The 18,231-nt window shown below is 36.9% G+C and overlaps 1 protein-coding gene across 2 annotated transcripts in view; it reads left to right on the top strand.

The window, feature by feature from the left end:
* The window catches only part of ING3 (inhibitor of growth family member 3), a 29,958-nt gene that overhangs the window by 3,543 nt on the left and 8,184 nt on the right, over positions 1-18,231 (top strand). Inside the window, exons 3-10 of one of the 2 annotated variants that reach the window (XM_041728071.1) lie at positions 147-247; positions 2,056-2,121; positions 12,082-12,178; positions 13,767-13,838; positions 14,737-14,856; positions 15,136-15,293; positions 15,862-16,055; positions 17,342-17,534. In XM_041728071.1, the coding sequence (XP_041584005.1) occupies positions 147-247; positions 2,056-2,121; positions 12,082-12,178; positions 13,767-13,838; positions 14,737-14,856; positions 15,136-15,293; positions 15,862-16,055; positions 17,342-17,534 (1,001 nt within the window). Of the gene's footprint in view, positions 1-146; positions 248-2,055; positions 2,122-12,081; positions 12,179-13,766; positions 13,839-14,736; positions 14,857-15,135; positions 15,294-15,861; positions 16,056-17,341; positions 17,535-18,231 lie in introns of those variants that run through there. The other variant, XR_005983570.1, reaches the window with a different exon arrangement.

Genomic DNA, 18,231 nt, shown 5'->3' on the forward strand with positions numbered 1-18,231 from the left:
TCCATAATCAAAGCATGACATATTTACGTTACTTGGCAAGTGAGTGTGTGTTGTCAGATATTTTTTTTCTTTCTCCAAATCAAAGCATGTATATTCAGTGTATGAATTTGGTCATCTAAATATGAAATGTTTTTATTATGTCATAGATGCAATGGATCAGCTAGAACAAAGAGTCAGTGAATTCTTTATGAATGCTAAGAAAAATAAGCCGGAGTGGAGAGAAGAACAAATGGCATCCATCAAAAAAGTATGTTCAACACTAGATGATTTATCGGTAAACATTGGGACCCTCTGAGAAAGATATTTTAAAATGAAGTAGTTTTCTGGATATCAAAGTGAAGGAAAGTTATTAACAGCTCTTTAGAACTTAAATAATTTGTTATATTTATAGAATCCTTAAAAAGTACAATTTTTTCTTTTATTTTGGTTATAGCTAATTAAAGTTGCCTTGTCTTTACAGATATAACACTGTCTTCCAATTATGGCCACAAACTGGGGTGAAAATTAGCTGGCCTTGAAGCATATTTTATATATTGCTAGGTAACTAAGTTGATGGAGTCACAGAGGAATAGAATCTTAACAGTTGAAAGCATCCTTAAAAGGTCTTTTAAAAAGTTTAAAACACTACATTTATATGAATTGGGCCTAGAAATACAGAGTTCTTGGAGTTTTGGTTAGTTGTGTAGTACTTACAGGTCTCTTCCATAGTAGAATAAGTATCAGATCTCCTCCCAAGGTTTGCTTTAAATGTGTGACCTAGGGTATTTGGGATACATTGGAAGAACTATATAAAAGGCCTGGGTTTGGGTGTGACTGCCATTTAGCTGTGTGACATTGGACGGGTTTTCTTAGTATCTCTGAGTAGTAATGATTCCTTCATCCACAACCTTCACAGAATTGTTCAAAGATCAACTGAGAAAGAAATTTGAAAACTACAAATTTAGTGTATTGTGTAATTTATTTTGCCACATGGGGGGAAGATTATTTCTGTTAGGAGAAAAAAAATTAGAGTGTATAACAGAATTAGTCCTGGCTTGGAGGATACCTGGAGGCCCAGATGTGTATGAGTATAGATATCCATCTGTACAGGTGACCCTTGAAAACATGGGTCTACATGTAGTGTATGGGTCCACTTATACGTGGATTTTCGTTTTTGATAAATACAGTACAGTGCTGTAAATATATTTTCGCAAATAACATTTTTTTTCTACAGCTTACTTTATCCTAAGAATACAGAGCATAATACACAGAATATGCATTAACCTGCTGTTTATCTTATCTGTGAAGGCTTTGGGTCAACAGTTGGCTATTAGTAGTTAAGCTTTTAGTCAGAAGTTTATATGTGGATTTCAGCTGCACGGAAGTTGACATCCCAACCCCTGCCGTGTTCAAGGGTCAACTCTAAAACGCTAAGTCAGTCATCATCCCTTTAGCCTGTTAAGTTTTTGGTGTAGTACCGCTTTGCTATATACCCTAAGAGTCTAGTTCTCCATGGAAATTGATAGAATCCTATTTTTGTTTTTAAATGATTTGCTTTATACTGAGGAGAAATCTAAAGTATAGATTGAATTGTAAGAATTAATACCTAACTTAAATGAGAGCTGCAGAACATTGGAAAGGAGGGACACGCAGGTCAGAATCTTTTCATTAGTTATACTTTTATTAAAAAGTTTTAAAAATGAAAAAAAAAAGTTTTAAAAATGGAGAGTGCAAATGTTCTTTATAAATTAGATAAATCGTAACATTTTCTTTGAAAGGAGAAGAGCTATCATTAGTTCACATAACTTTTACTAGTTTAGAGGCTAGATTTGGACTCTTATTTAATTTCACTTACATCTTTTTTAGGAGTGTTGAACGTCCTCCTTTAATTCTTGGCCATTGTACATATAATTTCTAAGCCTACCCCATCACCATCCCATCCTTAACTGGGTTTTTATCGCTATTGTAGGATGACTGGCGTTGAATACAAAGTATGATAATGAAAATACAGTTGTATGTGCTGAATACACATATTTTTAAATTATTTATTTTTGAAATGAAAATGTTTTTATTCAGGATTACTATAAAGCTTTGGAAGATGCAGATGAGAAGGTACAATTGGCAAACCAGATATATGACTTGGTAAGTAAAATTAACATGCATGCTCTGCCATAAGTATTTAAATTGTGCATGTTTTAAGTTTGATTGACTTACATATTAATAAGAAGAACAGAATAAATTTGAAGTATTGCTTTCTTGATCCCATTTAATTTGAGGCTTCAGTATTTTTTTTGGTTTCATTGTGGAAAAGAGTCAGAGTCCACAATTTTAGTCAACAGGTCAAGAACCTTACATTTAGCCAATTTACATTGTTAAAAGATTTTAGCTGATGTTAGACTTTTTTTTTTTTTTTTAACAAGAATTGCTGTTTAAATTTATTTTAGTAATCCTTATCTTAAGGTAGTGTGTTTACTTACCGGATAAATCACCTTGAGATTGTTTCTGTGGTAAAAAACAAAAAACAAAAAACACATAAAACTACTATGTTGACAAGACTTATTGGTTACCTGATTAAATGAAGAAGAAAATCATTTGAGTCCGTGTTAAGAGGTAGTACTCAACTATCTACTAAGTGATGTCAATAGATAGCACTCAACAACTGGTTCCGGTGGCAAAAATGGGAAACACTTAATTAAACTTTAAAAAAAACGATTTCCTTTTTGCAGCGGCAACACTTGCAAAAGATTGAAATCACTCTAAGACAGAGGCAGTATTTCTCAAACGGGTATAATTAATGATGCTCTCTTTTATGTAAAGCATCTTCTAAAATATATTCCTTAGGAAATACTCCTTTCTGGTTCTGCCTCAAAGCAGGTTAAAGCTAAAAACAAATGGACACTTATCACCGACTTTAGCATATAGATTTCATATCTTGTTTTTGTAATCTTATCTGGATACAGTCTCATTACTGAGCAGTAAATTACAGTAAATATAAATGTTACAGTAAATATAAATGTTACTGATAATACACAAAAGATGCAAACGGCATATGGTATACATTGTAGAAGCTTATAGAAAACTAGAGAACATTCATCCTGTGAAGCCATAGAAAATGTTGCCTTGTTCTCATATAGTGGACGTTTTTAATGGCTGTAATAGGTTCTGTAATGCAGTTCTTCTGAAAACAATTTCATAAAAGATACACTACCTTAAGAAAGGTAGAGTGAACTATAGCTTGATTTATTGTGGAACTGGAAAAAAAAGTTCTTAAATGTTTTGATCTTGAATTATGTCTGTAAACACAGAAGGAGACATTTATATTTGAATCCAAGAGGCATTTGTTTAGTAACGTTGCTCCTCATAGTTAATGATTACATGTGTCAGTCTTTATTTAGAGACTACCTGCTTTTTAAATCATACAGCTCTTTGGCTGTGCTCTTTGTTTATATTTTGTTACTTTGCTACTTTTTGTATGTTTAAAAACTGTACATTTAGAAAAATATGTCTACTACGAATGTGTCCTTTTTAAATATGTGTGGGGATTTTGTGTGTATATATCTATTATTTATGGATCACATTGTTTATTCACTCTTGTGCTCCCTATAATGGAGTTTTATCTGCACATAATGCAGGAATAAAAAGTAAACAGTGTAAATGGCTTCTGTTCTCCAGGTGTTGGTAAATTAGTGGGGAAGACATGCCCCCAAACCGAAGTGAAAAGCCTGCATAGAAACATGTAACAAATAAAGATTAATGCAGTTAAATATTCAGTATCCGGTAAAAGACTGGACTAAGTGGGGTAGAGTGTGGTTGATTTCTTAGAGGCTATCAGATGAGTTTTGAACAGAATTTATTCAGAAGCTCGGGGGCCTGAATTAGGTGTTGTGGCGACGGTAAAGCAGTTCACTCAGGGATAATGGATAAACATAGAATGAGACTAAAATTTAATAAATTCTTTGGGGGGGTGAGGTGGTTTAGGCTCGGCAGTGAGGCAGTAGAAGGGATGTGACGAATTGAGCGGAACACACTGAAAAGCAGGTGCGCATAATGAGCCCATTCGGCGAGAGGTCGAGAGGTCGGCCCCTTCCCCGGCAGCAGGGCTTTGGGAGGTACCCAGGCCCGGAACCTCAGTTTCCTCATCTGTGGACAGCAGTCGGGATTCGTGCCCTGCCGAGGATTCCCAGCCGTCTGTCAAGCCATCTTGGCCCGTGAGAGGGCCGGTGAGAGGGCCGCAGAGCAGACGCTGCTTCTTTAAAGATCATCTCTCTGGGATCGTCCACCCTCCTGCAGCCGCTGCCCCCCTCCCCGCTCTCTTCCCCGGCCCCCAGAATTTGCAGGCCTTCTGTCTTGCCCTTCTCTTTCTGTGGCTTCCCCTTCCCTCCCCGCCCTTCCCTTCCTCCCTAGTCTAGCCCGCCGAGTGACACTGCTATTTCAGGCCGTCGGGACACCCCTAACACAGAAGTCCCTTCTTCCCTGAGACGAAGGAGCCTGCGTCCCCCGCATCTTGGTTGCCTCCCGCAGTCCCCGCGGCCGCCCTCGCTTGGTTGCTGTTCTCGGGGCTCGGCCCTTGACCTGCGTGGTCTCCCGCGCTGTTCAGGTGGCTCTCCCACCCGCGGCTCTCCTGCCTTCCACCCAGTCCCGCCCGAGGACCACTCGCCACGTGGGGAAGAGCTGCCGGTCAAATGGCAGGTGTCCCCCCGCCCCCCCCGCACACACACACTCCACACACAGCCCAAGCTGAGAAACATTCCTCCGTCCACGTCCCACGTGTCCTCTCGGGTGTAGCAGTCACACTTAGCGATTCCTCGAGCCCAGGCTTCTCCCCTGAGCCTCTCCATCTTCCCTGAGATTCCCCAGGCCCCGGGACTCAGTGTATTAATATTCAGGCTGAACTCTTAGTCTCCTCTTTTCCTTCTCTGAGAAGAACCACTGATGTTCGGGTCATTTGCCGTGGAATACCCGAAGTCATCGAGTCGGACTCCTGCTTGGAGGAGCCTCCCCACACGGAGTTAATCAACGTGTCTTACTCCTTTCATCTTCTAGTACCTCGCCTTACCTGCTCCTCTCCACTCCCGCAGCCTGTCGCAGTGCAGGGACTTAAAAAAGTGACTGCCGTGCTTTTCTTTCCACCTTTGCTTGGGAAACTCTCCATCTTTCATAATCCTGCACATGCCGTCTCTTTACTAAAATCACCTGAATAATCTTTATTTATGTCACTTATATCTAGCAGAAGAGATTCGATCACTTAGAAAAGTCACACAAGAATGATCTGAACAGAAGACTTGGCTTTCCTCTCATGTATAATACCTGTTGGTGGAGGCAGATCGGGCTTGTCTGGCGACCCTGACATCCTCAGCGGCCCCGGCTGCTTCTAATCCGTTTCTCCTCTTCCCTGGACGGATAGAAGAATTGCAGTAGGAAAAGACTCAAAAGCGCAGATTTTGTACTCAGCTCCTTGAAAAGTGCCTTTCTGGAAATCTTACCTGCTGATTCTGCTCACATCGTCTTGGCTCCCTGTAGTTGCCTCTAGAAATGCTGCTTCACAGGGCACGTTGCCACCCCAGGTGTGTGGGGTCCTGTTAGTAAGGAAGGAGGCTAGTGAGTAGGTAATTAGCACTTTGGGCCTTACCCTACCCCTCCACAGAATCATACCAGTTGCCAAATCATGGTTATTGCCATGATTTTATTATTGCTTGAATTAAATGGTGATTATTTATTTACCTTTTGCTTGTATATTTGTCTCCCCTATTATAAATGTCAAGAAGTATGTTTTTTTTTAATGTTAGAGTCCTTAGACTCCAGCGTAGTTACGTCTCAGTAAATATTTGTTCAACAAAATCGCCTAAGTAGGTTAATACAAAAGGCACTAACATGACTCCCAAGTCTTAGAGATGGAGTTTAGTGGTGTCACTTTTTGTGTGAGACACTGTAGTTGAGTGACATTTTCTCGAAAGTTTAGCTTGCTAAAATTGGTTTTAATAAACAAACAAGGGAAGGCTGCAGTGCAAACAGCCCCTTCTTTTCAAAGTATGACTTTCAACCAAGAGAAGTGAAAGTAAATATAATTCAAATGAGTTCAGTTTCCTTTATAGAATCTCTTTAGGAGGCCAACCAATCTCATGATGATCTATGTCTTTGCTCAGATCTTTTCTGTATCCCTCTCTTTAAATTGTTCTCAGTTTCTTTTAGTTTCTTCAGTTTCGATAGATTTCTTTCTTTGATACATAAGCTCATTTTGTAAGTGCTAAAACAAGATTTATAGATGTGCCTTCAGGAAAAGGGGCATTTTTTAAAGTATCAAAACTTATTGTGAGGTACATGTTTTATTTAAATGCCTTTTTTATTTAAATACTTTTCACTTCATAATTCCACAATGGTTTCTGGCTCTTTTCAGTTCCTTTGCTTTTGAAGAGATTCCTGTTAAATTATGAAAACATTTGTTAAACACAATTAGACCTAATTATACAAAGTAAAGACAATGTTATTTTCATAAAATAAAAAATATTAGATCTTGTAATCGGGGCCCTTGAGGGTATGTGAGGTTCGTAATCATTCTGTACCTACAGACCCTGGCACAGCAGATTAGTTGAGCAGTGAACAGAAGGAAAAAGTAAGACTCTTGAGGCAGTCTGATCCAGTGTTTCCCAGACCTTAATATTTGGTTTTCAGATTATCCGTACCATCTGTATATCTATATACTAAGTAAATTTTTAAATGAAATTTATTTAAGAGGAAAATTTATTTACAAATCTGATGCTATTAACCTAAATGAAAAACTAGCATTACTTATTTGTCACAAATAAGTAATTATAAGATGTTGAAAAAACAACATACAGCCTCCTTGGAATGCTTGCACTCTGTGTGCTGCACCGTATTGCCAGGGTGGCTTGTGGTATTTGAACACTTTATGCTGGAGGGTAAGAAATTTACTTTGACAAATCATTGCAAGAGAACAGAAGGGAATTATTGCCTTGTTCATAGGGAGGTTACTAAATGGATTTACCATCTCATATTAGTTATATTCCCCAAAATATCAATAGTAAATATCCAAGTGAAAATCCTTATAAATAGGAAAGAGGAATTAAATTCCTGTAACATTTAGTATTTGAGAGCGCAGAAAGCTAAGTGCTTCAAAAGTGAGTCGGTGAGATGTAGTATAAATGTAAACCTACAGTAATTTTTATTCATAGATCATTTAATCAACATGTGGTACTTCTATTTATATACTTCTACATAGTGGGAGAGTATAACTTTCATTCATTCAGCAAATATTTCTAGAGCTCCCGCTATGAGCAGTCAGTCACTGGTGCTAAGTGGGCAGTAACGACACAGAGAAGGAATGCATATAGGCAAACTATGAGGCAAAGATGAGTTCAGATTTTGGTAAGTGCTCTGAAGGAAATAAACATTGTGGAGAGAGGGGTAAAGAAGGAATTACTGGGGGAGGCAGTTAAGAATGTAGTCAGGATGAGTGGTGTGGTCTCAGTAGGTGACATTTGAGGTGGTGCTTGGGAAATGGGAAAGAGCCAGCCATGGGGAGAGAGCTTCAGGAAGGACGTTTCAGGAAGATGATGGACCAAGTGCCAAGTCTAAGGCGGAAAAGCGCTTGGCAGGTTGAGTCAGAGAAGAGGCCAGTGTGGTCAGCGCACAGTAAGAAAGAAGAGTGTACTGGGGGCGGGGGTGGGGGGGTGGGGCGCGGGACGCAGGAGCCCCCGCATGCAGGGTCTTATAAGCCCGTGGAAGCAGTGTGGTTTTCCTTCTGGAAGTAGTAGGACGCCACCTCAAAGAGAGGACTGAAGTGTACCTTAGACGAAGTCGTCTTTATGCCTTTGCTTAAACATGGTGTTATTACGGTAATTTCAGGTAATGAGCATGTGTTGTTTTTACAGCTCTTAATGTACAATAGTTTAGTATGTAATTGTGTTTGATTTTGCCCCTCAGTGTTTTTACATAGCATGGTATTTCATCATATTATTTTTATTGAAATGCTTTATTTACTTTTAAAATCAGTAGTAAACTTTTTAAAGCTATGGCTAGCATTGTACCGATTACTTCATTTATTAAGGAAAGAAACCAGACTGCATGAATATCCACAAATGAAGAGACTGGTGGCGTTAGGGATTCACTGGAACAAACTGAAAATTTATTTCAGTAGTTGTTTTGGTGGAAATGAACAACGAAAAAGCTATCCTATTAAAATAATTTCCTTCTAGAATCCTGATAGTCATAGTCATTAAACACTTACTTGTGTTTCTTAGCCAGATGTCACTGTCATCAGGCTGCATTAGATTACAATACCTAATGAAGTTGATTTATGTGTACTCGATAAAATTTGCTTTTAGTTAATGCTTGAATGATTTTAGCAGTCTTTTACATTGCTCGGTACCCTTGAACTTGCTTCTTTTTTATATCCTGGCCTCTTCCTGAGATGATTATATTTCAGGTATATATTTTACCTATAACTTTGAGAATTCTTCATCTGATACTCTGATTAAAAAAAACATGTTATGTAGATTTGACCTTTTGACTTGTATCCTTACCTTATTGTCTCTTAGGAAGATTAGATATGTAGTTGATGTGCTAAGGCCTCAAATACTTGATTCAGCCTCAAGAGGGATCAGATTTTTACCTTTTTCAAATATAACTCAGAGATGTGAAGAATCATTTTCATGACTTATCAGAGAAGTAATTTGCCATCATGATTCCTTTTTCTTCTCCAATTTACCCTCTTTATGCACTATTACCAGATCTTTTGCAGTTAGGAATTTATCTCTCATTGCCATGGATTTCAACTTAGAACTTTTTATACTAACTTGTGCTCATTCTGAAAGAGCAAGTGAGATATTTAAATTTTAGAATTTGATGGTATTGGAAACCATAAATCATGTAGAACCTTTTTTTAAATAGCTGTATTTAGTTCCATTTGGGTCCATCAGTGACACATCTTAAAATTTGGATATTGGAAACCAGGAGTCAAAAGAGAAAGAATAAAGGATTACAACTCTATGCCAAAATGTTAAAGTATGAGGATTTTTTGTTTCATGCTGAGGAGCCAGGGGTGACTTACTTATTTTTGTGATCATCAAGATGTTAAAAATAATGTTGACAGAATTTCCTTTGGTTCTGAAGAGGTCAGAAAAAAAGAGAATTGATTTAAAACTAAAGCAGTTATATTTGGGGCTATCAGATACGATTGGGGGCTGTAGAAGTAATGAAGTTTTTGTGGCTAGTACTCATTGACATTAAGTGGGGAACAAATCAATAATTAGACTCTGTGGTCAGCCTCGTGTTAGGAGCCTGTGGTTAATGGAAAATCTCTCTCAACTGGAGTAGCACCCTCTACACTACTATAAATCAATCGTATGAGGTCAGGTATGTATGGAGGAGTGGGGTAATTTAGGTTGTTGTTTTGTCTGATACCTGTGGGGTCATTAGGGTCATCTGCTAGTGGAGATACTTTCCCCATTCAGAATCATGGGGGTAGAGGAGATGCACCCTACAGGTTTCAGGCAAGTTCAGTTCAGCTCTTGCTGCGGCTGTTTAATACTATTTAAGTACGCTGGTTCTTTATAGCTTGAGTTAAATCTTGTGATCAACTTTCTAACTTCTGATTTGATTTAGTACAGTAGCAATGACTAAGAGAAACCATTCTCATTGCCTAATAATTGCTTCTAATAGTTATCAGTTCATGATCTTTTTTCTTACCTACCAGGAGGTAGGAATGATTGGAAGCTGTTTCACAAAGCTGCCTACCACAACCTGGTTTAGGCTTTTCTGTTTATTTTAATTATGTATTTGTTTTTAGAATTGTAACACCTTTGGGTTCTATTCCTTTTTTCCTGGCTACTGGTATTGGAAATCCCATCATTATTTTCCATCCTCTCATATGTAATAACCCTCATCAGTACTGCCTTTAATCCACTGAGGCAGTTCTTAGGTGCAGGGATGTGAGGAGTTAGGGGAGGATACGCGATGTCTTTGTCTCACTCCGGCCCCATCCTCCCAACAAAGATTCTAACATTCTACCTGTCTATACTGTGTACACCTGTTACAGGCCACACCATACGTCACTTTTTCTTTTTCCTCTGAGAATCTTGTTGGTCTTTCTGTCTCTATTCATTCCTTAATTATTAATTTTTCTTTCCACTTATTTGGAAACATACATTTTTCACCCTCTAACTCATAACTACTTTGTGTCTACCACAGCCAGTGTTACATATGTATTTTTTTTATGTACTTATTCTAACCCTTTTCCAACTGTAGCTTATTTGCTACATTTAGGGCATATGCATTTTAAAGACATTTATCATGTTAAAAATCTCACATAGATCTTGATTTGTCAGCCAAATTGTAATTCCTATGAAGGCAGGGACTCTCTCCCATTTTTTTCGTATCTTCCATTTAACCCAGCGCCAAGCACAAAACTCAACATTTATTAGTAGAATGATCCGTAGGTAATAAAAGCCGTGGAATATTTTCATTGCATTGTTTTAGAATTTAAATATGAGTATTTTTTTTTCTGACTTCCCTTGAGATTAAATTTTGACAATGTGAGAGATATTCTTGAATAACTAAGGTCTGTGTTCACACTTTATTATTGGAAGGGAGGTTCCAGTAAAGGATGCTCAATTACCTGCATGTTCTTTGAATAGGAGCATTTATGTACTTCTATAGGATTTTAAATATTGTAATTACAGTTTCTACCAGGCTCTGAAAAATAACTTGTGTGTAAAGGTGGAGGGAAAACTAGGCTTTAAATTATTGACAAGTCACTAACCAATACCCCAGTGGGTGCTGTTAATATATAAAATATAAATAACAAGAAAATATTCTTGTTTTTCAATTTCAATTGTATTCTGAGTTAAAAAACAGTTGGGTGCCACATGCAGAAGTTCAGCGGGCAATTTTAGGTATCACTGGTGAAGCACAACTTACTACAAATTGATCAGAGTTAAATCCTTTCTCCATAATGCATTATCTACTGCCTTTGGGCAGCTTTTGTTTCTTCACTTATGAAATGAAGACAGTAATAACCTGTGTCAAAAGATTAGCACAAGGGTTAGAAAAGATAGAAGAGCTTCTAATGCACCAAGCACATTACATGGCGTCTAACACAGACAGATTGTCTTCTGCTATTTTTCTGCCCATCTCCTTCATTTTAGGCACACATTATTTCATTCTTATTTAATTTTTTTGCCTCCATAGTGTATCATAGACGCTTTATATTTGTAAGAAAGTCACTTCTAATTATTTAGCTGTGATCCTTTGGGAATCTAGGGTTTGAAAAAAGTTGTCAATAATACAACAATATTATCCAAAAATTGTGTTTCACTTCAAAGTGGTAAAGTTGAAAAAGTATTGAAAAGATATTTAATATTAACCTTAAAAAAATTAAGACTTGTTGCTAGTTTGAGGTCTCTCATAATTTTCTGAAATCCGTCAAAAGATCTCTAGTTGAATGAGAAAATAAAATTTGCCACGTTAACAAGGGCATTAGTATTAGCAATAAAACCATTTTAACCAGGCTCTTCGGGGAATGGAGTTTCCTGGCTAAGAACCCCTTTTGTTTCAACCCTTTACATAAATGTTTACAAGTATAATGGTTTACTTTTCTGCCTTAGAGAAATATATGTGTAGAATATAGTAGCCTCTTTGTTTATAGACTAAGGATCTTTCATTCTAAATAACAGTTATTATACTATGGCAGTGTGGTAGATGGCCTTTTTATAAGTAGGAGGAGATTAGGTTGAAAGTAATCCCAGTGTATACTATAAAAAGTTAACCCACCCTCCTGCACTTCCTTCCCCTTCCGTCCCAAATATCAGTTTTATTTAGTTTCACATCCTGCTTCTTCTGAATGTTTTCTAACAAACTGTGATTCTGGTTTCTTAAAACTTCAAATTTATTAAGGGAGACTTGAGAGATTATTTCATATAGGACCTTCATTTATTTCATAGATTAAAAAACCGAGATGTAGGTTAATTGACTTGTTCAAGGATACTAAGCAGATACACTAAAAGAAATATTTAGTTTTCCTCACTAAACTGACACTTTAATAGTGTCCCAAATTTTGGTGGTTATCTTTGATCTTCTTTGAAACAGGTAGATCGACACTTGAGAAAGCTGGATCAGGAACTGGCTAAGTTTAAAATGGAGCTGGAAGCTGATAATGCTGGAATTACTGAAATATTAGAGAGGCGTAAGTAAAATTTACAGTTTTCCATCAATGTTGGACACGGTCCATGTGCAAATCATTGAGGAGACACTTGTCCCGTGGAGACTTCTCAGATCCTGCGCTTCTGTGGATGGTGGCAACCGGGCCGGACAGCTTGGACTCCAGCAGCTAGAACCATTTGGGTTATGGATACTGAGAGAGATGATGCAGGATATCATACACTCGCTTTTTATTAAAATCACATATTAATATTTTTTAATATGTATATACGTTAGTAAGATAAGTGGAGAGAACAAAGATTTAAAGAAATATAACCATCTAGAAACAAGTTAACCATCTTCATTAAATGTATTGACTTTGCCCTGCCTGCTAGATACCCTTAAACTCTGAGGAAGGTTGTTATTTTTTTCATGAGAACTGCCATAAGGCTTTTCCTCAACTGTGTTGATAAGAAAGATTTTAATTGATTCCAAAGCATTTCCTCTTTTTCTCAAAAAAGTGAACTTTTTTTTTTTTATCAATCAGAAGCAATTTTAATATTTCTTTGTAAGGTTCAACTTGATCACCTGCTGTAATTTACCTTGATTACTTTTTTTTTTCTTGATGCATTTCATCAGCAAGAACATGTACCTATTTCTACACACTGATGAAGAATTTCTTTATGGTGTTGGGTCGTGTGTGTGTGTGTGTGTGTGTGTGTGTGTGTGTGTGTGTAGATACACACACTCCCTAGACTAGGAGAATAACCTAGTCAAGAATCCATGTTGGTATCTATAGTTGCAATTTTGTATTCAAAAGTAGATCTATCACTTTAGATGATCATCTAATTTATTTGTGATACTTTTATTCCAAGGAAATCCTATCTGAGAATAGTGTTTAAGACAAAATAAAATGTTCTGTAGCTGTTGTAATTTTTTTTTCGAGATGCTGATAATAGCTGTGAATAACAATGATTCATGCCTATTCAGTACTGCAGGAAGGTTAATGAAGCATCCTCCGTAAGGACACAGACACACTAAATGAAATCAAGTTATAAAATCTGCTCCACCCTGTGCCCTGCCATAATTTCATCTCAAGGGATCAAGATAAACCCAGAAAATTTCATTAAAAGTCTTTTAATGCTTGGCGGTAGAGATTCTGTGCCTAACTTCTTTTAGGAAGTCTTTACTATCATATGTCCTTTTAACAATCAAAGAATTTTATTTCATATAGTAATGTCCCATCACCTAATACTTTAGGATCTCCCGTAGAAAGGTCTTCAGCCCAGTATAACTAGTTTGAGTTTTTAGATCTTATCAGAAATGGAGTCATAGTATCCATTCATCCACTTATGCGGTACCTGCTGTCCTGAATTCCCCAATTAGACATTAGCATGCCTTGAGCTTTTTTGTACGTAAGGTGAATATTAAGAAGTGGATTACATACTTTTTAGAGAGAGGATGAAATTGCCTCAGGATAAAGTTGGCAGTGGTGGTTCTCTGTTTGACTAAAATGATACAGGTATGTGCATCAGGGCTCCCAGGCCTCTGGTAGGTGAGGGTACAGAGTGTCTGTAGTTGATTGACCTTTAAAGTTCTGTGTTGATATGTATCTCTGTGCCTTTCATTTTTAGGATCTTTGGAACTAGATACTCCTTCACAGCCAGTGAACAATCACCATGCTCATTCACATACTCCAGTGGAAAGTAAGTTTGGTTTCGGGCAGCTACAATTTTCAGCATAATTAAAAATTCATTATATTACTTGTATATTCTTTTTTAATTGGCTCCATACAACCAATTGAGAAAAAAAAATCTCTCCCTTATTTTATTTTATTTTATTTTATTTTATTTTATTTTATTTTATTTTATTTTATTTATTTTATTTATTTTATTTTATTTTTATTTTTCCTTACAGTTCCTGATAGACTTATTGCTGTCATTTGAGAAAAACATATTTGATTTGGGAGTAGAGAGTTTGCTTTTCCTGGGATACATTGAGGATAAATATATGGTATTAATAGCAGCATATACTTCCTACATTACAGACACCTGATTCTCTCTAGAGAGTGTTATAATTCAAGTCAAACGATAAGCTACGTGATGGTAGGCTCTTTGGTTTTTTGCCATCCTTGCTTCTTCAGTGCCTAGCGTGCTGCTTGGCATATAAGAAGGCCCCAATGTTGGTGAGTTAGTGAGTCAATGAATGATTGGTTGGATCTTAGCCAGTTAGAAGACTGTTATCAGCGCATCTTGTGACAGATCAATCTGATATGAAAGAAGGGTTGATTGAGAACTATTAAAATTGTAGATAGTGTTTTGAAAACAAAATTCCTATCATGCTATATGTGAAACCATGGTGCATTGTGAGTTATTCACAGTACTTTGCTGCTGAAGTTATTTTTAATGTGTGAGAAGGCTACTCTTAACAAACCAGGTGACGCAGAGAGTTCTGCTTATCCTGTCTTCCAAGAAAACATATTGTTCTGTATTCCATAAAGAACTCAGGACATAACTGTACCTACTTGTAACTGAATGGAAATATTATGTTTTGTCCACAGTTCTCTAAAATTTTAAAACACAAAATTTCTTTATTTATATTCAGAAAGGAAATATAATCCGACTTCTCACCATACAACAACAGATCATATTCCTGAAAAGAAGTTTAAATCTGAAGCTCTTCTGTCTACGCTTACATCAGATGCCTCTAAGGAAAATACGCTAGGTAAGTTTATTATCTTAAACATGAATTATTGATGTTTGTATATGTTAAAATAAGGGGAAATGAAAGCATTCAGGATTAACAAATCATACTGATTTTTTACTTGGTTTAAAGTCCACGTTTGGGGAAAGAAGAAAAAGGAAAAATCGGACATGAAAATTTTATAGTGACATGAAAATGTTAAATTTAATGATTATATCTGTACTGGGAAATAATGTATTTTAAGCTTCCTAACATTATATTCTCTCCAACCATTTTTATTTCTTCTTTAATTCTACATAGGGTGTCGAAATAATAATTCTACAACTTCTTCCAACAATGCTTACAATGTGAATTCCTCCCAACCTCTGGCATCCTATAATATTGGCTCATTATCTTCAGGAACTGGTGCAGGGGCAATTACCATGGCCGCAGCTCAAGCAGTTCAAGCCACAGCTCAGGTAAAAAGGAAGAGGTTTGGAAATAGCAGGTACATTTTGTCTGAATCATTGGCAAACTTTAATAGAAACAACGAGGTGTGAACAGAGTTTTCTTACATTATTGTATAGTTTCATTTTTAAACCATGGTTTTATGATGCCTGATGTTTTATTTAATGAAATGAATGTGCATCAATTTACCTGATAATGAAAAGTAAAAAAATAGATTCGTGCAATGTCATGCAGATCCCTTCGTACAGTGATTGCTCATGATGTGCATGTTTTTGACAAGAAGCCATAGCACCTGCTAGGACAGTACTCCATTCTCTGTCGCAGCCCTGAACTGACTGCATTACACTTGTTCGCTTCTGTATAGTTTATATTCCAAATTAAGTCACCAATTCTCTAGTTCCCTCCTGTGTAAAAACTGATTTTAAATCTTTACATAAAATAGTTCAAATGCCAGTGATGGAAATAATGGTTCAAGCAAAAGAATATTGGATAAACTGACATAATACTGCAACTAGTAGGACTGAAAAAGAAATCTGCATATATGTGTGTATTAATATTATCAATGAACGTCTGTTTAAGATGAAAGAGGGACGAAGAACATCAAGTCTAAAAGCCAGTTATGAAGCGTTTAAGAATAATGACTTTCAGCTGGGAAAAGAATTTTCAATGCCCAGAGAAACAGCTGGCTATTCATCATCTTCGGCACTCATGACTACATTAACACAGAACGCCAGCTCGTCAGCAGCCGACTCCCGGAGCGGGAGAAAGAGCAAGTAGGTTTCCCTGTTACAGTGGCCCTGTGCCCTTACTAAGTATGCAGTCGGCTTGGCATCCAGCTGGGCTTGGCCATGTGCAACAAAGGTAGGATGTAATGGATCAGGATCACGTGGGGGAGGCAGGAAGACACACTGTCATACTTGGGAGGAGGAAAGTCTCTAAAAGGTGTTTAAAAGTCTTTAATCTTTCTAGAGTCTTAAATTAGATATAAATGACTCCTGTTTACTTTCTTCTGTTCATTAGGATAGCCATTTTATGGAAATTTTTTCCTTTATGGCCCCTTATTTTGTCACGTGTCCCAATGTAAATTAATGCATAAGATACAAATTTTATCCTGGGAATTTTTTTTAAACAAATTCTTCATTTTTATTAAAAGGAAATTGTATTAATTCTTGGTCTTATGCCCCCCAAATTGAAAGTATGAAAATATCCCTATATTTTTGTATATAAGACTCTTAGGATGGTTGTCTGTCTTAAACACAAAACCTTAACAGGGTTTGGTACCATCTATCCCCAGTATCTGCATTTGCTAGATATTCAGACATAATGAAAGTTCAAATGGTAAACCAGAAGAAGAGCTGTTATCTAATAACTGCATCATAATGTATCTTTAAATGTACTATATTTCCTGTGAGTAAATCCCAGGAATGATCAATGTAGAATTGCCACAAAAGTGCTAGGTACCTCAAAAAGTAATTCATCTTAATGACCCAAATTTATTACAAATGCTGATAATAAATTTTCCTATTTTAAAATTTAATTAGCATGTAAATATTGCTAAATTCCTTGCGAATTTGCACACTCTTTCCTGTCTTAACACAGGTAAGTATTCACATCTCAGTTGATGATCATGATCATTTTCATCAACTGCTTTTGTGTATTTGTGTTTTAGATTTTGATGAAGAGCATTCAATTTGCTTAAAAATACAAAGAATGTCTGGAAGATAGCCTTAGCGAACACTAATTCTTACAACTATTACCTGTAATTTAAGTCAGCATTAAATCGTAACAGATTTAAAAAATTATTACGAAAACATAGTTTGAAAGAAATTTTTATGAATATCTTTATTCTCTTAGAAAACAAAAATAAACTGTTATGAAAAATTTTGCTCTTTGTTGCTCTCAATAACTGTGCTTTTAAACCTGTGTATCAGGTTAGTTTAACTTCATGTTTAACGTTAATTTACGTTTAATGTCATTTCATTTCATACCACTCATTTAGGAATTATTCTCCCATAACTTCTGGATGCTGAGCAAATAAAACTGATACTGTTTTTTTCAGAAACAACAACAAGTCTTCAAGTCAGCAGTCATCATCTTCCTCCTCTTCCTCTTCCTTGTCGTCATGTTCTTCTTCATCAACCGTCGTACAAGAAATCTCTCAGCAAACAACAGTAGTACCAGAGTCTGATTCAAACAGTCAGGTTGATTGGACTTATGACCCAAATGAACCACGATACTGCATTTGCAATCAGGTAAAAGTCTGATATGTCTACAAAAGCGGAATCTCAGTAAAATAGAAAACAGAGCTGTTTGATTTTTTTAAGCGCTTTTTTTTCCAGTTAAAATACTTTTGCTTCCTTGTATGATTTTCTTCTGATTCTTATAAAATCACGTTTGCTGTAAATATAAAGAGTTATAAAGGACTGTGTAAGTCACCCATAATCTCAGCCCTCGGATTTAACCTAGAATTAGACATTTTGTTTTATCAGTACTGTTTTCCCGACATGCGTGTTGTCTTATTCTGCTCAGGCTGCCACGACAAAGTACCGTAAGCTGTGTGGTTTAAACAGCAGAACTCTATTTTCTCCCAGTTCGGGAGGCGGTGTAGTCCAGTACTAAAGTGCTGACTGATCCCATTCCTGGTGAGGGCTCTCCTCCTTCCCAGCAGAGGGCCACTTCCATGCTGTATCCTCATGGTGAAGAGAGCTCTGGTGTCTTTTCCTCTTCTTACGGGGCGTCCAGCCTTATTGGGTTAAGATTCCATCCATCTGGCCTCAGTTAGCCTTTATCGCCTCACAGACCCTGTCTCTAAATACAGTCCCATTGGGGGCTAGGGCTGCAACACGGGACTTTGGGGGAGAGGCACGAACATTCAGTCTTTTACCCGTATGTACACACAGATGCTCACGTGTGTATGTGTGTCTGTGTGTGTGTATTTGACCAGTTGGG

This window comes from Vulpes lagopus, chromosome 13 (genome assembly GCF_018345385.1).
Source record: "Vulpes lagopus strain Blue_001 chromosome 13, ASM1834538v1, whole genome shotgun sequence".
Lineage (NCBI taxonomy): Eukaryota > Metazoa > Chordata > Mammalia > Carnivora > Canidae > Vulpes > Vulpes lagopus.